Source organism: Mirounga leonina, unplaced genomic scaffold (assembly GCF_011800145.1).
Source record: "Mirounga leonina isolate KUSES-001 unplaced genomic scaffold, KU_Mleo_1.0 Mir_224, whole genome shotgun sequence".
NCBI classification, from domain to species: Eukaryota; Metazoa; Chordata; class Mammalia; order Carnivora; family Phocidae; genus Mirounga; species Mirounga leonina.
The window spans coordinates 3,705,627-3,731,189 of NW_023270615.1; the positions used below are offsets into that span (position 1 = coordinate 3,705,627).

The 25,563-nt window shown below is 40.8% G+C and overlaps 1 protein-coding gene across 4 annotated transcripts in view; it reads right to left on the reverse strand.

The window, feature by feature from the left end:
• Window positions 1-25,563, reverse strand: part of PCSK5 (proprotein convertase subtilisin/kexin type 5) — a 463,938-nt gene that overhangs the window by 213,552 nt on the left and 224,823 nt on the right. For 3 of the 4 annotated variants that reach the window (XM_035029028.1, XM_035029027.1, XM_035029029.1), the window contains exon 10: window positions 20,930-21,033. In XM_035029028.1, the coding sequence (XP_034884919.1) occupies window positions 20,930-21,033 (104 nt within the window). Of the gene's footprint in view, window positions 1-17,457; window positions 18,301-20,929; window positions 21,034-25,563 lie in introns of those variants that run through there. The other variant, XM_035029030.1, reaches the window with a different exon arrangement.

Consider the following 25,563-nt stretch of genomic DNA (forward strand, 5'->3'; position numbering starts at 1 on the left):
TTTAAGGAAACCGAATTGTCGAGATCTCTTATGCAAGTTCATGGAAATCCCAGGTTCTCACTTATCACTTAACCATCAATACAGGCAATGATCTGTATCATTTCATCATGAACAGTCCAAGGCACTGTTTTCCCTAGAGGACCTGAAATTATCGCCAAACACGTTTTGCTATGCCAGGCTCTCTAACTCTGCACGGTACCCAAATATCCCCATGCTGGTGTCAAGTGGTTTTAAACGAGCACAACTTATCATTTGATCTCAGTTTAGGGGCAAAAAAGATGAAAGATTTGATTGGCAAGTGGGGGGAGGGGAAAAGGCTGGGTGGGAACTTGGCGGGTGGGGGGGGGGACATGAGGGCTGCCTGGACTCTGGCTCAGGTGCACTTGCGCTGCCCCCCCATCCCCAATAACTGCCACCCTAACAACCATTAGGACATAAATTAACACCTAGAGTCATCAAATACAGCAAACACTTCAGGCCTGAGGAAGAACCACTTAAGTAGAAAAGCACCTTGAGTCTTTATGAAGGCCATAAATTTGTTTCCTTTTCTGAGTCAATCCCTACCCTCCAGAGACGATGTCCATTCATGCAATACTCAAAGGAGACGTTCAGAAAAGAGGTTGGCCAGTTCCAGTTAAACTACAAACTGGCAGGTGAATGGAAAAAAACACTGTATTAATAGAATATTAATAAATGAAGGAATTCCATTCGATGAGTAAAGGCCATTCAGTCATGGAGACTTTTAGTATTTTAAAATACTGGAAATCGTGTATTTGTCCACAATCATGAAACCCAGCCTGAGAAAAAAAGAAAATAAATGTAGATCTTTTTATACATTTATTAATGGGGGTGGTGCTGTTGGCAATATATCAACTCCATTTATTCAGAGTGGCAATTATTTGTTTGGTTTTCAGTAAATACTAAGGAGAAAATAATCACCCAATGAACGCATTTGGCAGATGAACTCTTTTAAAACATGATGTCAACCGGGGAAATAGCTATTAAGTAATTCGGAAGGATTAATATTTTTTTAAAGATACGATTATAACTGACATATAATTTTTAAAAATATAACACAAAGTTTTCATACCCTAAAATGACCTATAAATTCAGAAACAGATCTTTTTTTTTTAAAAAAGTGTTTTAAAGATTTTACTGATTTATTCGAGAGAGAGCACACAAGCAGGGGGAGCGGCAGGCAGAGGGAGAACAGACTCCCAGCTGAGCGGGGGTTCAATCCCAGGACCCTGAGATCATAACCTGAGCTGAAAGGCAGGTGCTTAACTGACTGAGCCACCCAGGCGCCCCCAAAACAGACCTTTCTTTTGGTGACTCTCTGGGTCAAGTCACCTCAGCCTTCAAACGGTTACCGTGATGGGCCACAGGAAGTATGAACAGCCACCAGCATCCGCAAAACACCTGGCTAAGAGGAGACCTTCTGTACGTACGTGATAAGTGAATGAACGCAACTGACAGAAATTTTATTTAATTCACCAAGCGGCATAAAGCGTTTACATGAGAATTACAAGGGGAATCTGGAGCTCTGTGCTTTTTATCACTGACTTCTGTAAAGTCTTCATTAATGCACCAAATTTATTTAAGTATAGAGCCAATATTCACATTTTACAAAATTATGATTAGAGCAAATATACCAGGCGAACAATTTGTGCCATCCATACCTAAATGAGTTTTATTTATGCACACTTCTCATGCCAAGCTCAGAGCAAAACCTGAGCCTGAAAACAACCTTATGAGGATCAAGTAGAGCCGTCTCCGGGCAAGCTTTGGGTAAAACGCAAAACTCTATGAAGTTAGATACTAATAACGGTGTGAGGAGGAAACCAAGCATCTCATACGGAATTTTCATTTCTATGAGTGTGGGCGGCAAACATCCAATTAATAGTTTGAACATTAATTAAGATTCAAAAATCAATATTTAGAAAGCTATCAAGGGAACAGAGCATGTTTACAGAGTAATTAAAGATCTTGAGGCAAAGTTATTGAGGTAGATTTCAGGAAGTAGAATGATGCTGGGCAAGCTGAAAAAAGGGAATCTGCAATACTTGAATAACATTATGTTTGCCTCATTAGGCTGCATGGCTGTTTATGCAGATAAGCGGAGAAAAGTGGAATTGTCTTGTGCCAGAAGTATAGCTAGTTTTTACTCTAAGGAATCTGAAGCCTTCCCTGCTTGCACCAGCTAGATGAGTGAGAGAAGGCAAGAAAATAGATAATGTTCTCCAGCAGGTGTATTTCTACTTTCTGATGAGACCAGAAGTGCTGAGGGAAGCTAATCGTTAAGCACGTAAGGAAATGACTGCATAGTTTGGAAGTAGATACACTTAGCTGAAACAATAGCTCTAGCTTGGAGGCCTTAACAATTCCAGAGAAAAGCGAGAAACCTCAGCAGGAAAAAAAAAATTTTAAGTTCCCGAGCACAGGAAGCTATAACCAGTGAAATTTGGGATACTTTTATGTCTTTTTAGTGGAGCATCCTTACTGGAGCCAGCTATTTTTTTTTAAGATTTTATTTATTTATTTATTTGTTTGTTTGTTTGTTTGTTTGTTTGACAGAGAGAGCAGAGAGCATGAGCAGAGGGGAGCAGCAGAGGAGAGGGAGAAGCAGGCTCCCCAGTGAGCAGGGAGCCCAACGCAGGGCTGGACCCCAGAACCCCAGGATCATGACCTGAGTTGAAGGCAGATGCTTAACTGATTGAGCCACTCAGGCGCCCCTGGAGCCAGCTATTTTAAAGCTTTCTTTTCTTTCTTTCTTTTTCTTTCTTTCCTTTCTTCACTTTCTTTCTTCCTTTCTTTTCTTTCTTTCTTTAATATTACACTGAATGGAAAGTTCATGATGACTCTAAAATGAGTATTAGTAAAGCAGTCTATAATAAAAGACTTGGTTGGTTAAAAAAAGGTTTTTGTTTTTTAAGCTTTTGAGCTCTCCCATCTTTTAATACAATAATTGAGTGATTAGAGGGCATACGGGCATCTTGGACTATGTTTGTGTTTGTTACGATGCACATAATCACCAAGATACGACACAGGGTTGATAAATTAGGTTCCATTATTCGATTATTAGAAAGGGTCAATTCCAACACACCCAAATAATTTATCCCATTAGTTATTGTATCACCCATGGGGGTGTGAAGCAACCACTAGATAGTTACCTCGGTGAGGGTCCAGAAGAAACAGAAAATGGTATGTGTTCTTAGGCAGGCATGAGATAAGAGTAACTTAATGATTTCACTAGGAAACAATTAAAAGCACTGACGAAAAAGATTTGAAAAGAGTACACAAAATCAGTGAAAAGACAATGGAGATGAAGGAACCTGATAGAGCCTGGTGCAGAGAAAGCGCTGGATACATGTGAGTGGACAGCCTCCTAGTTAAATAATCACCAGGTCTGCATGTGGTTTCCTGGGGCGAGGAGGAAACCAGCAGGCCTGGAGTGGGTGGTATGTGGGCTGAGTGGTCAGCAGGGGATGGGCATTCGTGGTAAACACATGGCAGGAAATAAGGGGGTGAGAGCAGACTGCCGGGGAGCTGCGAGCCAACCACAATGGTGGGGTGTCCTGCGCCCTCAATCAGGCTGTTGCTATTCTCATCTACCTGTCAGTAAACCACCAGACTAAAAGGTAGTTACGCAAATTCCTGTCTTGAGGGGGGACTGCTTGATCTGTGTGGGGAGAGACTCCAACCTGAGATCAAAGAGGTCCTGCAGCTGTTGGAGGCCTCGCACCTTTGGGTTCTTTGATCCTCACTGCGCTGAACCACCTGCTCCGAGAGATGCTCCCACAAGGGACCCCATGCCAGTTAATCAAGCCAAGCCAAATGTGTAAAACAGGAGGAGGGGGTGAAACAGGAGAGGACCCGGGACACTTGCCTTAGGTAGCCGCTGAAGTACTGCCCTTTTCAAGTAAAAATAAATAGCTAAATGGGAAAACATAAAATGTAAGATTCCTAAGGATGAAAAAGTGGAGAGTAAAGCTCTTCAGTCCTCCTGTCAGCATTTCGACACCTAAATATCTCAGACAGATGGAAGGGAGATGCTTCTAGAATTACCCACGTCTTCCCTTTTCTTAATCCCTTTCTCCGACATCAATCTCTTCCTTACATACCCTTTTAAAAGATTTCAGGGTGAAAGGCACCTGAGCGTCTTAGAAAGTCAGAACGACAGAGGGCCTTCTTCTGTCCCCATGGTGCAAAATGCAGATTCCCCGGGGGCAGGAGAACGGAGCCGACACCTGCCTTACTGTGCCTGGCTTGTTTTTTTATCTTTCCCCTCGCTCTTCCTAAAATCTCAGGCTCTACTCATAACTCCAGCCAGATACAAACACACCAGCCATCACTGGTGCTACTGAGGACTTGCATGTGAGAAGTTTCCAGACACTGGTACCTGGCTGTCAGCGGGGTCTGCACTTCAAAGCTCCCCTTGGGATGGGTTTGGGCAGGAGCTGCAGGGAGTCTGACAGGCTCATCGTTACACAGACACGAGGTAAGAACAGTTGAGGAAAACACTGGTGAGCACTTCTCCATGTGCGATGGACTTCATTACATACAGGAGGATATATACACGAGTATTATATTACATAGGCATATGTAAAGATATCTTTCTATTAGATTTTTAAAAAATTTACAGAGTTAAGGAGATATACCAGCTTTCTCTCAAGGGCCTCTTTCTATTTTAAGAAGAAAAAAATCAAATTATTTTCTTTTCTCTGGCCGTTCCCTTTTAATTTGCTTCCAATGCGGTTATAATAAGCAAGTCATTTGCTTAAGATAACTGACTAGTATTTCTCGAAGGGAGGTAAGAAAACATGTTACCAGCTTGGGGAGAGCTAGCCATGTATCCCAGGGTCCATGCAGATCACAACTGTGCTTGTTTTAGGAAACTAAGATTGTTGGGATAGAGACGAAAACACGATCTAAAATGTGCTACAAGAGTCTTCAGGTAAAAGCTAACTGAAGATTAGACTGACCATTTATCAGCTCACCAGCCTAGATCTTCTTGGTGTGTAACTTGAGCAAGCAGTTCCCAGCCTGGATCGGGATGAACCAGCAGTCAAAATTCCTATTTGTGAATCATTTACATATTATTTTTAGGTAACTCTTCATTTAATTTTCCTTTTTATTTGCTTTGTCCTTACATTCTCATAAAAGGCAGGAGTAGACATTCTGGTGGATGTTAATTTCCAGTGAGTGCATTTTCACAGTCAGTGTTATTTCATTGATGGCTCACATGATAGGCAGCCATTACTCACTGTTGCTTTGATGGTCGCAAAACGCAAAGAAGAGGGACAACTACCACTTATCCTTCCAAGTTTCAAGTACTATATAAGGCTTCTCATGAACTTTCCTTTTCAATTACATAAAACTCATATCATTTTTAGGGACAATAACGTGGAAACTCCTGTAAACTCTCAGAAAAATAGGCCATTAATGAGGACTGTGTATTCTCTTAGAAGAAAAAGACTTGAGATGGTTCTTCAATTCTTAAGTAAGATGTGGATTCATGGAGATATATTTGGGGCTAAGTAATGAAAGCAGAAGATTCGGAATGGTGGCTTCCTCAAGAAAGCTGTGTGGCCCTGAAATCCCATGGGTGGATTTCGACCTCAGGCAGTGAGTAGCCAATGATCAAGGAAATGACATAATTCAATTGATATTCTAGAAGGAGTGATCTGGCATTGGTATATAGGCTATGAAAGGCTAGAAGGAAGCAAGCAGGGAACTGGTTATTTCAAGGGTGCAGGCATGAGGGATCGTAAACCAGGTTATGGACAAACTGAATGAAACAAGAGGTCAGCTAAGGAGGGGGCAATGAAATGTCACAACTCACACATGGTGGGAGACTGAGGAGAGGGAGAGGGAAGACAGTGAACAGGGTGATCTAGAGAAGAGTCCCCCCTGATGACAGAGATACATTTTGGGGATAAGTTGTTTTGTAGAAGATGACTGACAGATCCTGTTTCCAAAGTTTTGAATTTGCAATGACATAGGGGAAGCCCTGCACAGAGATTCTAGATTCGTAAAGGATGAAGACAACGTTGACGATGTAGAACTGAAAATCACTAATAAGGAGGTGATACCTGTAACTGAAAGAAAGGCAGAGATGTATGTGGGGGGGAAGCTGAGGAATTAAGAGGCTGTGGGGGGGGGAGAGTGTGTGCATCCCCTCCAGAACTCTTCAAGCCACAGACCTCGGGGAATGGCTAAGGTGAAAGAAGGGAGACAGGCATCATTAAAGTGTCAGAACAAGGGCTCTAGGTTTGTATCACGAAAGGCAAGGCAAGGAAAGCGATCTGGTCTGGGTAGATCAAAAGCAGGAAATCTTACAGAAACAAGAGACTTTTGATTTGGCAAACAGGAGATGGTTGAAAGTCTCACAGAGTAATTTCACTTCAAAGGTGGAAGTGAATTACAGAGGGGCTCAACAGTGAGGAAGTGGAAGCAGCTAATTCAGACTATTTGCTGGGAATTTGTAATTGTATAAGGGAGGACCGAAGGAAGGCAGTAGGATAATGGAAAAGGTTTTTTGTTTTTGTTTTTCTTCCAAGATGGTGGGGGCAGGGGAGGGGGGATACAAAGTTTGAAGGCAGAGGGTTATAGTCCAATTGACAGAAAAGAGATTGAGTGTAGCTGGGTGCAAAGGGCCAAGTGACTGACAACAGATATGATGGTTTACATATGTTTTTTAATTTAAATTTTTTTTTTAAAGATTTTATTTATTTATTTGAGAGAGAGAGAATGAGAGAGAGAGAACACCTGAGAGGGGATAGGGTCAGAGGACGAAGCAGACTCCCTGCTGAGCAGGAAGCCCGATGTGGGACTCGATCCAGGGACTCCAGGATCATGACCTGAGCCAAAGGCAGTCGCTTAACCAACTGAGCCACCCAGGCGCCCTAGATTTTAATTAATTTTTTTTAAGGGATTAAGATGTTTAGAGGGCACTTTTCAAATTTGGGATTCCCTATCCAAACTCTGGATAAAGAAATGATTTTAGACTTTATGTTTTCATTTCTTCTAAGGATGGTACTTGACTGGCCCCACTTAAATGCACAGGAAAAGGTGATTCATTACACGCAACGGAGGACTAGGGTTAGTGGTTCCCAGACTTGTGTGAGCATCAGAATTACCCAGAGGACTCGTCAAAGCACATGCTGCTGGGTCCCACTGATTAGTGGTTTTAAAGTCAGGTCCAATATAAAGAATTTCTGCAACTCAACACCAAAAAATCCCAAACAATCCCATTAAAAAATGAACAGAGGACCTGAATAGACATTTTTTTCCAAAGAAGACATACAGATGGCCAAGAGACACATGGAAAGACGCTTAACATCACTCATCATCAGGGAAATGCAAAAATAAAACCACAATGAGATCACCTTACACCTGTCAGATTGGCTAAAATAAAATAAACACAAGGAACAATAGTGTTGGCAAGGATGTGGAGAAAAAGGAACCCTCGGGCACTACTGGGGGGAATGCAAGCTGGTGCAGCTACTGTGGAAAACACGGTGGAGGTTCCTCAAGAAATGAAAAAAACAGAACTACCCTGTGATCCAGTAATTCCACTACTGTGAGGTAGGATTCCTCAATACCCTTCCCCTCATGTGAGCGGCACAAGAAATGAAAGCCGGCTCTACAGTAGATTGTGCTAATGTCTTTTCATATGGATTACCACACACATTTTGGCTTCCCTTATAGAGGTGTTTTAGGAAGATAAGTTCTCTTAATTAACCTATAGATATCCCTCACTCATTGAGCACAGGTTGGTCTAGATATTTTCTTCTGTGGATGCACATAACTCAAGGAGTTAAAGTTTATTCATTCCTGGCCAGAATCTGGGTTTGACTGACTCGAGATACAGTATCAAGCTCAGAAACAATGTTGAAAAATAGTAAATGCGGGGCGCCTGGGTGGCTCAGTCGTTAAGCGTCTGCCTTCGGCTCAGGTCATGATCCCAGGATCCTGGGATCGAGCCCCGCATTGGGCTTCCTGCTCCATGGGAAGCCTGCTTCTCCCTCTCCCACTCCCCCTGCTTGTGTGTTCCCTCTCTTGCTGTGTCTCTCTCTGTCAAATAAATAAAATTTAAAAAAAAGAAAAAGAAAAATAGTAAATGCTCTAAAAGTTCTATTTAATGCATTTAAATCTATTTTATCTAATCTTACTGGCTCCATAGTCGAAGTACATTTAATGTAGCAAGCACGCTTCCCAAGATAAGATGCCCAGAAGAAAGTTTATATGGGAGGTAAAAATACGATCTTACATATGCATTTTATTACGTATTAACTAGTGAAATCTTTACAACAGTCCTATTGGCAAGATAGTATTATTCACATTTTACAGCTAAAAAATAAGCCTCATAAACATTAAAAGAACTTGCCCAAAGACACACAGACTCAATCACAAGTGTTCAGAATCTCTTTGCATCATGTATATATCTGTCAGTTACTGTTGTCTATAAGACACACAGTATTTCTTGCAACTCATTTCTCAAATCAAGCATCATCCTCAGAATAACGAGATGGCAAAGGGGGTGGAGACATTTCAAAAATTTATCTATTTATTACAGATGAACACAGGAACATTTTTATCCTCATTGCCTTTTTCAAGTCAGCTGCATAAAAAGTGCTCTCTTCTTCAAAGCTCATTAAAATATCCTGGGCAGAAAAAGATATATGTGGGCCTTGGAAGGAAAGTTAACATCTGGCCCCCATAACCCTTTCCCCTGTTCTTGCTGAGGATGACCTTCTTCAGTCATTTCTATCAGGGATTTTCTCTGAGTGTGAAGATACTATTAACATGGAAAAGATCCTTTATTTTCTATTCAAGCCTAGACCATTTTTTTTTTTTTATTAGAGCTAGCCAGGCACGTCTAGGTGGCAGAATGGCACTGAGTAGCAAAGAACGACTTCCCATTTTTTAACATCCAGCAGTGATCACAACACCCTTCTTCTCTGGCTCTTGCACGATGACTCTGGAAACATCAGGGTGTACCATGTCTTCAGGTATAATACCATAAAACGAAGCCTGTTGAAGCCATTATCGGGATGTGTGATAGAAGTTTAATTCCTTTGAAATGCCTAAGGCTAGCAAGATATGAACATCTGTAAAGAGTCTGAATTGAGATTTTAAGGGGAAAAAAAAGTCTGGATCTATTTATTTCACAGAAGACGTATCCAGATGGATTCTGCAAAGCAATCACCTGGCACGTAACCATACCTTGCTGGATGCACTGGCCTTAGGAAGTTAGCGAGGGCAGGAATCATTTTTGGGATTTCTTTCTGAGTCTTTGGGTCTGGTTTATATTGCAGGGTCTGGCACCAACATAAAGATCTCTCTAGAGGGAAAAAAAAAGGATGGGCTACACCATCTTTACTCAAATCGTACTTTAAAAAGAGTCATCAGAAGGCCATTTTTTCCTCTTATTTACTTGGGCTCCCTTATGGATCCGGAACTGGTTTTCACAGCTGGTGCGGCACCCATTTACCACCAACTTAATGTGGTCATGGGAAGTTGGATTTGGAGCAGAGAACAGGTGATGCCATCTATGCTGCGAATATTGGTGTCAGCATCCAAGCTGATATGTACAAGTTCCTATCAGTTTCTCCTGTGCACCTCAATCACGTAGTTCCTTTCACATTTAAAACTATTTCACAGATGGTAGGCAAGATGGTCCGTGAGGAGCATCTTCACATGACAGCTTGATGATAAGCTTTGAAGAAAGCCTTCATCACTGCTTTATGTCTGTGCCCCATATGTCAATATTCAGAAGGACGCTTCACCCCAAATATGAATCTTCTACTGGCCCCAGATGAGGTGATTATACATTTGAATTCATGAAGCATCAATCATTTTTGGTCACGAAGTTGAGAGAAGGTAAAAAGACTATGAAAAGAATAATAGATTTGTACTTAGCACTCACACTCAACTTAAAATTCTAAGATTTTACTTCGAACTTTGTCTAGACACTGGAAGACTCTATTTGACTCCAGTAACACTGAGCTAGTTTGCTAATGGAGGTTCTGTGAATGTCAAGGTTGAAGCAACAGCTGGAGGTTAAAATGAACAAAACCATCTCTGGATAGGTATCTTTTAAAAGGTATTCATGCCTTCAACAATTCCGAGAGGAATTACAGCAGAATTCTGTGCAACACGGCTGGGCATGTGGGATCTCCATGAACTAGAGAAAGGTAGCTCTTTTTCTAGGTAGACATTGTCCCCCTCTGGGGCACACAGATTGGTGAGTAGATCACAGGCTGGATTTCCATCTCTACCCAACCCCTCAGTTTGGTTCTCTAGTGCAGTTAACAACCTGTGAAACCAACGATGGCAGTCCAATCAGACAATCCCAGATATTTCTTGCATTTTTATCTATCCGCCCTGATTCCTTAGCCAAATGTGGCTGGAATTCAACAGGGAATTCTGAGATGCACAATATCAAATTCTAGAACAAAGCTGAACACATATCTTCTGCCTTGGCTTGGGGGATACTTCTGAGGAAACAACATGAAAAGAAGCAAATGATTTCCAGACAAAACCATCTCTCACAGTACATTAAGAAAGTATATAGTAGTAGCCTCTGGTGGGTTCAAATAAGCAATGCAGTTTCTTAGGATCATAGAAAATTCCAAGTTTGCTTCATGGCAAAGAAAAAAATATTCACGGAAAGCTTAAGAAAGAGAAAAAGTCATTTATAAACTGTCAATGTTTCTGTCACACAACCTGCAGCCATCTTAGAGCAACTCAAGGGGCTAGCCCAGAATTACGCTGCTTGCCTTAAATTTCTGCAAAGTCGCATGGCAAATACAAAGACTATAACTGCATGTGAAAAACAATTCGAATATTGAAAGTTAAGTGGCTTTCTGAAGGTCACGGCGAACGAGGATGACCAGCGAAAGAACTCTGGTCAAACAGAATGTGTGAGGCCTTCTTGAAGCATAATTTCTGGCCTGACATTTTTCAAGGAGCCATCGTGTCCTCACACCTTTTGCCCTGGGTTTATTAAAGAGTCATTTCAAAAAGCATTTCTTCCCCCTCTTAAAAAAAAAAAAGAATTTAGCAAAGATGATTATATATCTCAACTCTAGAACTCTCCTCATTTAGAAGGAAGGCAAGAGATGATAAAAAAATTTCACTGAATGTCTCAGCCTTTAAGGTCAGGAATATACAATTGCATACTAAAATAATATAAAATGATCGCCGTAAGAGAATTCGCATCCATTTTAGCAAGTCAGTTTCTTTTCTTTTCTTTTTTTTTTTTAAGATTTTATTTATTTATTTGAGACAGAGAGAATGAGAGAGACAGAGAGCACATGAGAGGGGGGGAGGGTCAGAGGGAGAAGCAGACTCCCCGCCGAGCAGGGAGCCCGATGTGGGACTCGATCCAGGGACTTGATCCAGGGACTCCAGGATCATGACCTGAGCCGAAGGCAGTCGCTTCACCAACTGAGCCACCCAGGTGCCCCTTAGCAAGTCAGTTTCTTACCTACATGTCATTTTGTACGATATATCATAGGGCCAATGCATTTACACCATCAGTTTAAGAAAATAAAACTCTTTCTGACATCAAGACAAGCAACTAGAATCAACTTGCTTTCTCAAATCACCCTCCTGGCTCCAAGACATTTTTCAAATGAAATGAGAACTTGTAACTGTGGGATTCAAGTAGCTTTGCTGTCAATTTCCTTTCAGTCAACTTTCCTCATCACACCACACCCGCCCTTTTTACCCATTGGACCCTCTTCCTTTTCCCTAACTGTTGCTCTCTGATGGAGATCTCATCCAGCTTTAATCCCCAATCCTCTGAGAAATGCAAACAAACAAAATAACACCTCTGAGCAGCCACCCTAGAACCTATTTCAGACTAGCTTCTGTTCCCTACGGTAAGTCAAGTTCTCCAACGTCTTCCACCATCTTACGATAGTTATTTATGACTCTGATCGAGTTTATATATGTGACATTAATACAATTCATTAACGATCAGCAGATTATGCTTTTTCCTCAATACGTTCAAGACCATTTATTGAAATCCATGTAGTCTTAGAGAAAAACAGAGCACACAAACAAGGAAGTTAACCCTTTAGCCAGAATCATTGACTAAAATGAAATGAAATGAAAACTAAAATGAAAACTAAAAAGATGTGTTACAAGAGAATCGGTGTGTTACAAGAAATAGGTGACAAATGAAAACTAAAAAGATGTGTTACAAGAGAATCGGTGTGTTACAAGAAATAGGTGAATATAAAGTAGGGAGTCTAGTATTTGAAAGTGGAAGGCGAGCTCATTGCACCTCTAAGCTACCCACAGCATTTCAATGGCTACAGGTTGACGCACGTCCACACACATCTATACTCAGTTTTCATTGTACAAAAATCTCAACAGAATATTAACTGTTTATTTATTCAATGTTAAATGTGAGAATGATGTGTGACCTGCAGATGGCAATTTTACCTGCGTGCAAACCACGAATGAAGAAGTGTGCCAAATTCTGCCTTCCCTTTGGCACACACACCAGCTCTGATGACCTCTTCCCTTTTCCTTGACCAAATCTTTGTCTAAGTTGCCTGCCTTGTCTGATGCTCTACACATCTGGTTTGCCATTTGGGCAGCTCCTCCCTCCTTAGGGTCCCTGTTTAAATTAGGCTTTTTCTGACTGTCTCACGTTTACAAAGCTGTGTCTGTCCACACCCCAGGCTTGAACGTGAATACTCACACCAGCTCAGCTGAACCCCGGATTGGAAACAACAAAGTCATCCATGAAAATGTGAACAAGTAAATAAACTGTGGTATATTCCCACCATGGAATATCACTTAGCAATAAAAAGGAATGAACTCCTTATATACCTAATGATTTAGAGGAACTGCAAAAATATTATCCAGAGAGGAAGAAGCCACTTCTGAATAATTCTACGTATATAAAAGTCTACAAAAGACAACATAATCTCTAGTGACAGAAAGGATATCAGCTGCATCGGGTAGGATGGGGGGAGGGAGAGGGGATGAGAAAAGTGCATGAAAGACCTTTCTGGAGTGATGGAAATGTTCTATCCTTGATTGTAGTGATGGTTACGTGGGTGTATACATTTGTACACTTAAAATGGGGTGTGGTTTTAAGACTTATTTATTTGAAAGAGAGAGAGACCAGAGCGAGCGAGAGAGAACATAAGTGGAGGGGAGGGGCAGAGGGAGAGGGAGAAGCGGACTCTTCGCTGAGCAGGGAGCCCGATGTGGGGCTCCATCTCAGAACCCCGGGATCATGACCTGAGCAGAAGGCACATGCTTAACCAACTGTTTTAGGTGCCCTAAAACAGTGCTTTTTATCATATGTAAACTTACTCCAATAATGTGGATTAAGAATGTACACAGATGGCCAGATATACTATTTATTTGTCTGTCTAGCTACGAATCGGTCCCAGGCTGTTTGACTTTGGAGCCCAGGTTCTGAAGCACTCTGTTGAGTGAGTTTGTTTCGTTTTAAATAAACACAAAACTTCAAATAAGAAAATGACCGTTGAATTTTAAAAGCTTTTGTAAGAGAATGTGTCTGTGGGCGTATATGTATTCTGATAAGATGGTCTTGGCTTAAATCCTCTTTGGGTATCTTATTTTGTAACTGGATTCAGAATCCAATTATTAGCGCTTCACAGAAATCCATTTCATTACTTTTTAGTCACAACACACTTTTGGCCTGAAAATAGCACTGCCCCTGCTTGATCGCCCTTTGTAATCACCAGGTTTAGGACTTGATGATTTTTATCTTTGCCTAAAATATCAGTTGTAACCACAAAATATCAAGATTTGCTGCCATTAATAGCCAAACTCATAAGCTGAAGGAAGACTTTTTTTTTTTTTTAAAGATTTTATTTATTTATTTGAGAGAGTGAGAGAGAGAAAGAGCACAAGAGGGGGGAGCGGGAGAGGGAGAAGCAGACTCCCCGCCGAGCAGGTAGCCCGATGTGGGACTCGATCCCGGGACTCCAGGATCATGACCTGAGCCGAAGGCAGTCGCTTAACCAACTGAGCCACCCAGGCGCCCTGAAGGAAGACTTTTAAAAATACCTGGGGAACTCCAGCCTCATTAGAATTAGTGAAATTGATTTTCATCAGGTGATTACACAAAAGGAAACATCAACTCCCTCTGAAGTGTACAAGCTTTTGCATATTGTTAAAAAATAATATTTTATGCTCACAGCTTGCATAATGTATATTAATGACTCAAGAGTCAGTAGGACATTGATAGCTATAATCTGTTCAGATTTCTATCACTAGTTCCTATGTTGAAGCAATTAATTTCAACTGTTAAGATTTAGTAGGTTGAAGCCAAGGTGACATTTAAACATTAAAACTAATTTGCAAAATAGAATTTAAGTATAGCTGTGTTTGATATATGATTATACTATAGTCATATTGATCTGCGATTATGGGATAAAAATTATATATTAGTGATGATTTTATTACAAAGTCCTAAATTCATTTTTTCTCTCGCCCCACTCAAGGTAATTTAATTAATTCCAACCCCAACAAAGCATTCTAATTCAAGCATAGTTCTATATTTGTATCCTCATTTCAAGGAGCAGGAAGCTGTGCCATACGAAAATATACATTTAAGACTCTCTTTTTAAAAGAGGACTCTTTTTATATTTGGTACTTTCCACTTTCAAAGCACTTTTCATTCAACTCAGCCTTCTCATTATGTTTGGTATGAGTTACCCACATTCTAAAAAACCAAGATACAAAAACTTTAATTGGCTTCCTCAAAGGCCACAGAAAATATCAATAACAGACTGTCTACTAGAATTTAAAGGTTCTTAAGATTATGGCAAAGCCACAAAACTACTCCGCACATAATTCCCTTCATTAACTAATTATATCTGGTAGAGGGATAATAGTCACTTAGAGCAACCATCATTTTAATTCCATTTTGAAGATGGATTTTAAGTGTGAAACCGCATGCATTTAAAACTTATGCACTTAGGGATGAGAAAGCAAAACACAAGTGAACAAAACACCCCCCCAAAATCTAACAAACCTAATGCTACCTTTCAAAGATCAACATGGAGAAAACATTTTTCATTGGTAGAAGGCATTCTTAAACCTCACATATTTAGGAAGCATGAGTGGAACACTCTGATGGGACAAGTGGATATTTTGGAAAAGGACTCTAGATTATGCAGCGATCAAGCGGTTTGCTGTCAGGAGTTACATATTACTGTTCTCAGGTAGATATTTAGGTAAATCATCCACCAGATAAATGGATAAAGACAAAATCCTAAAATTATGTGATTCACATCTTTTTTTGGTAAATGAGCAAGAAGATAAGCTCATGTATTCAATGGTCAGTAAATAGGAAAGGTTTTAAGTTAATACATATTAAATGAAATTGAGTTCACAGAGTACAATAGTATAAAACCTGGCATCTTGAAAGAAAATCAGGTGGCATTTCCAATGAGCACATTTTATTCGATAGAATCAAATGTATTTACTCCCCCTTTTTCTTTGCATTACAAGAACTCAATGACTTATTTCTACAGATTGGACAGGGACTGGAATCAAGCAGCTGATTCTAATACCACCCCTGACACTGACCAGGTGAATAACATTTCACTTTGACCTTTCTTCAAAAACATAATGTGCAGATTACCAATTAAAGTAGCTTTAATCATCACTACCAACATCACATCAGCATGCTAAGTGGCAAAGATGAACTATTATTTGTGCAGTGCAATAACATAAAATATAGCTTTACCCTTTCAAACGGTAATACATCAGATATCACTTCACACACTCAAAAAAGAACACATTTCAAAACCTTTAGTTTCAATTCAACACATGGCATGCTTAATGGTTTCAGCACTGCTAATTCTTTTTAATAAGTGTTACAGACTGAAAGCAAGACAGGTAGGTATTAAAAATATATTGGAACATCTTAAAATTACCAGCCTTACCAGTGGAAATAAAATGATGGCAATTAAAGGTAATAAAGGTTATTAAAAGTTAGGGCCTTGGAGGCTAAGAAGTCATGTTAGACTGTCAATTGTTTTCCCATGGTGGGAAATCAGTTAGAAATTAAAAAAAAAAAAGTCTAGTAGTTTAGTGATGGTCAAAGAAAGAGTCAGTGGGGATGGGGAGGTTTCAGCAACATGCTGGTAGAAAAAGAGAGACTTACATAGTCTGGGAGGGCAGTGAAATGGAAGGCGTGGTAACCTCGCTCACTTAGTTGTCATTTTTGATTTTCAATGACATATTTTTCATTCTTTCGCCTAGTAAAGATGACAGAAGGTCCTAATTTATTATCTGATGTCTATTCCTGTTCCTAAATTTAAGAGAGTTTAACTGTATACAGTCATATAATCCAAATACAGACACTTTGAAAAAAACTAGAGCACCGACGTTGCATGCATTCAATTGTACTTCTAAGTGCATCCACAAACCACAGGTATGAACTGGGGGGCGGTGGGGTGGAGGAGGCGGAGGGGGGGGGAGGATCAGCCTGCAGGGCACAGCCCAGACAACTGGGAGGCGGATGGGGGCGGTGGATTTGCAGGCTCCACAGATTAAAGCAGAACAGAGGGGATCATCACAAAGAGCTAAGTGCTTCCTGAAATGATAGGAGCCATGGATTCTAGAAGAATGCGGAATGAAAGTCCTCAGCATGGTGGGGTTGGTCCATGTATCTTCTATGCACAAACAGAGCTGGTCAAAATATCCGTGACTTGCCCCAAAAGATAGTCACTATATCAGATGCCTTTTCCTGCTGAGGTTAGGCTGCATTTGCCATGACCAGGGAAATTTGCATCAACACATTTTATAAACATGACCTGGCAGATCGTTTGGGCTTGGAGGAAGGGAAGAAAAGTGCAGTGTAAATTTCTGTTTCTGTACATAAATCACACTGTGGCCAGATCAGAGTAGGCAATGCCATGGGGCCGCCCTGACATTTCCTTTTGCTTCCCCTTTCTGGGTGCACTTCATGTGTTGGGCTGGTGTGCTGAAGGTGCTCAGCAAGTATTTGTAAATAAATAAATGAAGAGACTGCATAAATTAAGTTCTGTGAAGAAAACCACTCAAATGGCAAAAAGCCCTTGCTTGTTCTACAGCTGATTTGTGCATTTCAAGGAGGAGCATGGACGGGGTATTAAAAAGCATAGAAAAGGAAAAAAAAAAACTAGAGAAGACTATTCATAAGAGGGAAGGGAAGGCATCAAAGGAGAAGGAAATAACACTGGGAAAAAACCCAAATAAATGATTTAATGCCAAAGTCATCTGCCGGCATTGCAAATGCTGATCGGTAGCAAAATACGGGAATTCGGATTTCAGTTTTCTAGTGGCAAATATCACATCTGTTCATCTGGCCTCATACAAATACTTTCCTATCCTCATGAATAACCTCAAGGAGATTCTTTGATAAATGCATGATATTTATTCCATTTATTTTTAAAGAAACTTATCTCTGGAGAAAGTTGAAAGTCAAAATGTGTATGAAATTTAGCCAAAATTATTCAATACACAATGAACCATCCAAATATTGTTTAGTCAGTTTCCATACGTATGTACTCACTGGACTATGTTTACTCTGAAAAACGGATCTTCTGCAAAAGACCTTTTAACTATACCAGAAGAGATTATTATTATTATTATTTACGAAGCAGAGAGAATAATCTTAGTTCAATTAAAATTGTTAAAAATTGAGGTATCATTAGCATAAAAATACTGATAAGTAGCTTCCAGCTTTGGGGCTCCCTTCACCGTGAGCTAATCTAACTATCCGATGTTACTATACTGAGAACACAGAAAAAGAGGAGGAAACTCTGTGCACCCAGCTCATCAGCATGCAACTCCAGGGTAATCCCTTCCTTGGAGAAAACACACAGATGAGTCAGCAGAGAGCCACATTCCTTGGGTTTTCAAGGCTAACCTCCGCGCCTGAATGAGAGCCTGCTTGTGCTGTCAAAAGGAAGTCAGCAGCTGCTGCTGGAGGGACTCGCTTGCATTTTCCAGGTCCGTAACACATGTGGCTTAGAATGCATCGAGTCCTCCTTGCGGAGAGGCCCCCACCGGTCTAGCTGCTAGATCATCTGGTTCTACTCTCTGCCTGAGCTGCAATACATATGGTTCTGTCTGAAGAAATGTAAGGACAGTGCATGCAGAAATGTCAGGACTTGGCAGGGTCTGGTGAGAAACTGTTCTTCAGGGTGTTGGCTTCTCTGAAATTATCAGTGATGACTATCAAGCGTATCGATGACAAGACCCCCATACTGAATTGGTTGCTACTTTCAGCTGCTTCTGCTTTACCTGATGAGAGAAGGAAATGCTCACGTTGATACTGAGATCGCCAGTGCGGAAGTACACCTACCCAGCAATCTGTGAAACTCTTCCCAGGTTTTCTTGTTTGTTTGTTTGTTTTTTTAAACACTCTTCAAACAACTTAAATTGCTCAACATTAAGGGCACAAAGGCAAGCCCCGGGGAACCCAGATGCGTTGGGATTCCTTTCAGGCACACACCTCACTCTGCATTAGGGCAGAGAGCAGCCACAACCAGGATCATGGGCTCCTGTTCGCAGGCAGGCAACTTCTGGCTTCTCCTGTCTAAGGAGAAGTGTGTGGCCCTGTGTTCCTGCCAAGCGAGGCCTGCAAAAGCTGGCTGACCTAATTTAAAATACGAGCTCTCGCTGAGCTCTCGTTGCATGAAGCCCTTCCAAGCATTAGCTATTTTTGTTTGTTCGTTCAGTTCTTATTTCATAAAAAGTCGCCCATCTTTGCTCTACCCCAGTGACCTGCATCCTCTCCTTTCCCAAAGCACGTGGCTTCTCCTGAGAGCCTCTGCCTTAATACGCTTTTATTTGTGGGACACCAGGGAGGGGATGGTAACGCTTAGGGTAGGGAAGAATATAGCTCTTTACAAAATTATTCTTATTATGATCATGTTTAGATGAAATATGGGGCTTGCCATCAACAAAATTACAAAACAATTCCACTGGGAGTCCAGACTGTTCAGGGTAATTCATCTATGAAAAAGCGAACTTTAATTGTTACTCTTGGCAGCAAGCTAAGAGAAGAGTGAAATATTATACTAAATATTGCCACGTGCAAGAGTAAAATGCTCTTTCCTCCTTGCCAGAGCACTGCATAGCCCCCTTCAGACTCAGGTTGGGATCTGGGGAGTTAGTCTAAATCCTCTGTTTCCCCCCTCTCCAAAACCAACAGAGGTTTTCAAAAGAGTTGCGTTTTTTATTGGAACCATTTGCTCTTTTTAACTTGCCAAAAAGGAATAAGTAAAACTAAGACTTTTATTTGGGTTAAAGTTGATTCCTCAGCTTCATGGAGGTCAATGTACTTAGTCTGTGAACCTTCTGCTAAAAAGTTCACTGCAGCGCACTGAACCAGCCAAGGTTATGTTTTGGTCCCTTCTTCCCCCTCCCCAGACCCACCTCCCAGCCGCATGGATTTAGATAGCAAGAGCTGAGAGGGTGCGGAGGCTAAATCAAAATGAAACATACCTATGGCTAAGTACCTCCTGTGTTTTCTCCGACAACTGTAATTTCACATATTTTTGATGCCACGTGTAACAACTGCAATTTTGGGATCCAGTGTCTCGATTTGGGCTTCAGACAATGCGATCCCCAAAAGAATTTGCAACTCTTTAAATTAAAAGCTCATTGAACACTGCTGCATTATATAGTCTAAGAGTAAGGAGAGGGGTCTCATACTACTCAAAGGCAGAGGGATATTCTTCTTTTTCTAAACATGGAGTGAAGTCTTCAGTGAAGATGCTAACCAAAGAAATACTTTATATGACACTGGTTATCTGGTATATTTGGCTAAGCATGAGACTATAATTGCAAGTAATTTTAAAAATTACATTTTACATTTCCAGCATGGATATTTGCATACACTGGGTATAGTTCACTAAAGATATATTAAAATCATACTTAAGAAATCATACGTAGATAATATTATTCAGCTTCTAAAATGTTTAAGGTGGGGAAGTTAGGGCCCCAAATACTTAAATGACTTGCCCAGAAGGATTCGACATGTTACCAAAGATCTGGGGACCAGAACCTCAATTATTAAGTCACTATTCCCTGTGGTATGGGATACTCGTTTTCATCCATAGGGATATATAATGATATGAACATTATTTGGGAGTAAATTTAAATCTGCAGATATGACCAAGAGTAATCTTTGCTGTAACAATATTAGTGGATTAAAATTTAAGTCATGTGAAACTTTAGGACATCTGCCTTATATAAGTATTTTCTGTTTATTATAACATATGTTATGGATGATGATAAACAAACTGCCCACCATTAGTAAGACACTTTGAGGGAACTATAATCCTCAGCCATGGGAAAAACAGTCAGCACTTACGATATGATGTGCATAATTATATAAAGACTGCATGTTTTAAAGCTTCAGAAGCACTTTTCATTCATATAAAGTAATGTCTTAGAGTTAGGGTTTGTGGAATTTTAATAAAAAACAAAAACAAAAACAAAAACAAAGCAAGCATGGCCTAGGAACTAACAGTGAACAAAATATACCAGTCATTACTGAAATGGAAGTAATCACTATAGAAGATGAGGACGTTCTACACACATTGTGACAAACACCACTCAGATAACCAATGACAGCAATCACAAACTAATGAGAAGCCCCATAGGTCGACTATACTTGGAAGTTGGTTGTCTTTTAAGAAATTGACCTATGATGTGGGAAGCCAAAGAAATCTGCCTTTTATGTGCTGTTTGAATTAAAAAAAAAAAAATCAATCTGCGTTTTAGTTACTCAAAGAGCCAGCTCTCTGTGTGTCAGCACACAATTTCAAGTTTCTTTGGAGGGATTCTACTTCCGGCTCTCCATTTAAAATGGGGGAAAAATAAAAATATTTTGCCTGTGACAGAATATGAAAGAAGTTCTCACCCTTAAAACCAGCAGCATTGGTTTTCCAGTCATTAGCGTTCAAATGTCCCGCACGGGAAGTCCTGACAATAACATGCTGCACGTCTCTCCAGGTCAGAAACGGACTGGGGAAAGACAAGGTAAGAATCATTGTACCAAAAAAAAAAAAAAGACTGGGGAAGCAGAGAGTCACAAGCAAATTAAAAAAGCAAAAGCAAAATGGCAAAGTACTAAAAACAAAGGGTCAGTGATTTGGGTTTGGGGGTGAACAGAAGCCAAATGCCGCTCTGGTTCTTTCTCAACGTGGAGAAGTGACGTTAGTCTGAGGGAGGCAGAAAACGTAACCTTGAATTTCGGAAATCATGTGGGATCAGTCAGCTGTCACTCAGTTTTTTAAAAGGGTGAGGATTTCCAGTTTCCTCAACAAAATGGCTCCCAATTCTGGCCTGGTCGTCCTTTGTGTAAAAGCTTCCATCAACATCTGAAAATTACTAGCACCTAAAGTCAAAACCAAAGTCTTCTGGAACACTCCTTGTCCAGCTGTATCACCAGGTAGTTGATTTGTAATTTAACAAAGAACTTACTAGTATTCTGCGTGTACGTATGGGATAGAGAAAAAACCTCAACTGAACCGAGTCCCCAGGTGTCAATGCTCTCAAAGAAAGAGAATTCGGTACAGAGCTCAAAGCTGGGCTCCAAGATACAGCTATGGGAGGACCCTTAATCTGCAATAAGTAGTTATTACATTAAATTATTGGATACCTACTTCTTGTGATTGTTAGCACTGAAGAGCACAAAGACATTGAGCAGAAGTCCTTTCATTGGAGAACCACAATACCACTCAAAAACATATATAGAAAGCAAATCCAGGTACTGGTGCACAGACTTCTGTTCTCTTTCAAAGAGTACGTATACACTGGAAGGCATTTGACTCAATGCACGCATGAAATGCTCATCAAGATACCTCTTCATTTTAGTCTCGAATGTCAGGTGTTACAGTCTTTTACTTAACTGGGAAATATGGCAGTTATCACGCAGCCTCGGTAGCTAATTCTGTTTCTCGTCGTCCACCTTAATTTTAGAAGGATATTTGCCAAGCCTGGGTCAGAACATTGAAGGGAGGGGGATGATAATTTGCTACCTTCCTTGAGGTATGACAGGAGCACGTGGTAATCCCTATGGCCCCCCATACGTGTGCAGATGGACGTGGGCATCTCCCAGGCAGAGGGAAAACCTGGTATCTTAATTATAGCTGATTTTCAATGATGGAACAGGACACTACTTTACTTTATATTGTGTTTCCCCAGTTTCCTACTTATGTGAAATTGACTTCTCAAGGTTTCAGCTTCCCCATTTAGCATGTGGATGCTAATACCTACTTTACTTCATCGTCTGATTGAATGAAAGTGACGCCATGTACTTAACCTAGTTCCTGGTGCGAAATAAGCCATCAGGAAGTGGTAGACAGTACAACATTCTGCTAAGTTTTGAGCCACGGCTCCCATGTGGTGGCTTGAACATGAAGGAGATGGGGAGAGAAAAGTACTATAGAGTTCTGATACCACTTCGCTTCACTATGCCCTTAGATTAAAAATAAGAGAGACAGTACTGCCATTTCCAAAGAGGGAGCAAGACTGGAGGTAGACTGTTCTGTAAGGTTGCATTCACAATGTAACTTATGCTAAGGAAATTGAAACCCAACCTCACGAATTTTAAAAATATAAGAACAAGGGAAACAGATTTATTTGTTTTGTTTTACACAACACTTGTTAGGAACCAAGTTTAGAACCTAATAACGCACGAAATTCTGGAGAGGGAGGGAGGTTGTGGGATGGGGCCCAGGAGGTGGGTAAGTTTCTAAAACAAATAGCATGATTTGGCCCTTTGCTGATTGAAACCGAATCCACAGAATAATTCAGTAGAGTGCTCGCACCATGGTCAGAAAAATTAGGAAAAGAGTCAAGGGATCATTCTGAACACTAAGGTCACCATAAGATGTTTTTCCTGATCTGTCTGAGATGTAATGCTCATCTCCTCTTTCCCAGGGTAATTATTTGGGTGAGGGGCAAAGAGCAACAACAGAAAAGCCCAGTCTTGCAAGACTCTCCAGCCACTTATTTACGGTACAGCAGAATCCTCTCAAATAGACACATGTGCTTTTTTTGTTTTGTTTTGTTTTTTCATGAGCAAACAGCAAGATACGTAAAAGTACACCTGGATTTGATAAATACGTCTAAATCAACCTAGTGAGTTTAAAATAACATTTAACACACAGCTAAAATGTCCACATTTTAAATATTATTCTTTATAGAAAACCAAAAAAAAAAAAAAAAAAGGAAAAGAAAAAGAAATGAAACAAGTTTCTATGTTACTTATCACCAGGTCAAGATTCCTTTGGAAACATCAAGCACAGGGTCTGACCATCGGGAGACCATTTCCCTAGTGACCCTTAGCACTGATAATATAACAATGATGATGATGGTGACAGAACAGGGACCATTTATCTCGAGCCTTAAGCAGTTGTATTCAGGCCGATTCAGGAAGCCTCTGCATTCAAATCAGCCTGAAGAAACGGGAGTTACTTGCTCTCATGCTGGGTTGTAAAAACTAGCTCTTCTTGGAGTACTTGTAATTAGAAGGAAGAAATTAGCTTCCGGAAATTGAAACTGTGCATGGAAAGAATGAGGCATGCAGGTGATTTTACTCTGACATTTGATAACGCACAAGTTCAGAAATCATTTAATTTCAAAATTTCCTGAATCTCACCAAAATAAAGTGAGGAAGTTAATACAGGAAACCAAGGGATTTTTGCATCCGTGGTGTTTCTACCCGTGGGAGGGTAACTGATTATTGGCTCAGGAAATAGCTGTAGGTTAATTTGCTAGTATCCTGAGAGGACTTGTACTTAGGGGGAAGTCTGATTCACATTTTATGACCTATTTGTACTGATGCTCTCGGGGATGTTGCAGAAGTGAAGCAGTCAGACTATGAAACTTCTGGTATGCCACAGCGAAACACACAGTGAAAGCAAAGAGACGGCTGTATGCCCTGTGCTAGAACTTTCCAGGCCACAGTGGTAAAGTAGGACCCCCTAGAACGGACCCCCGTCTGCCGATTACCCTGGAGCCATACTCCACTGGCTTCTGAACACCAAGATCCCTCTCAGCTCCAAGAACAGAAGACGGAGCACCAAGAGCTTTGGGGGCAAACAATAACCAAAATGCCATGAGTATAACCGACCTGGAGGAAAGGAGCAGCTTCTCTCAATTCTGAGCCTGGGGACCACTGAGCCGATTAAAAGCCACAAGGATTTAGGCCACATACCCCTTAGGTTTCTCTCTGGAATTAATTGACGACTACCTTTAACCCACAATATACACTAAAAGGGCAACATTTATAAATGCCTGCAAAACGTGGCTAGCAAGCTATGACCTTTCAAGGCAATAAAACATACATGATTTTCTGGGGGAGTTCTAGAGGTGCAACCTTTTCCTGTTAGGAAGGTTTGCATCGTTTAGGGACTTCAAGTTAATAACCAACATTAAATGAGCACTTGGCCAGGGCCAGGTAGTGCATGTTGTACATCATTATCACTGTGTAATCTTAAACATCATATGAACATAGGTAATAGTTTTATTCCCATTTCACAGATGGCAAAGTGGAGACTCCGAGTTATACACGGTAACTCGAGTACACAGAGGTAGTTAGCGGTAGAGCTACAATTCAAACCAGCTGCACCTGGCAGGCTGCAGATCCTATGCTATCACTTACTATTTAACGCCATTTCCGGATGGACCCCCCAAAGTGGAACAGACATACACGCAGTGGTGCATCAGGTGGCTCTCTGACAACTGGATCAGGAGGCCAAGTGTGGCATGTCATGTCCTCGTGGTCACACCATTTTCGTACCTGCTCTGTGTCTCTCAACTCAGTTGGCGGATTTTTGTTTGCCACCGAATTCAGGAGACTCTAAAGTCTTAATTTGGGTTTTAGGTTCCAAAGGCTTACACACTCTATCAAAGGTAAATGGAAAGATACCAAACTAGGACATATCAGATTATTTTTATAACATAGTATCATATGCTTCTACTGTAGGTCATAACATTATATTATTTAACATTATGATTATGAACTTGCCACCTTGCTTTTCTCCAGTCAGGGGAGCTCATCTGAACCCCATCTCAAACAATTCTAGTTTCCAGCAGCAAAAACAGGATAATTAATGACACGACCGCTACCTGGTGTTCTATTTTTGTTCTGAGCCGCTCAAAGTATTTCATGGCCCCAAGAGTAGATTTAGAAGGAGGACGACGTATCCCAAGAAAGACATTTTGTCTAGTACTTCTTGTTGGGCTCCTAAGTGCAACTGCTAGCACTTAAATGAAACAAAACAAAACAAAACAAATTTTCTCCCCATGAGTTTTCGCAGCTAATCCTGCACATGTGTGAGCCATTTGAAATCAATCTGTACTTGGAGGTCCTTAAAAAACAAGGACCAATTTTGGAGCCTTAGTGACTGACTCACCTGCATTTATTAAAAAGAAACAAGAAGGGGCGCCTGGGTGGCTCAGTCGGTTAGGCGAGTGCCTTCGGCTCAGGTCATGATCCTGGAGTCCCGGGATCGAGTCCCGCATGGGGCTCCCTGCTCAGCCGGG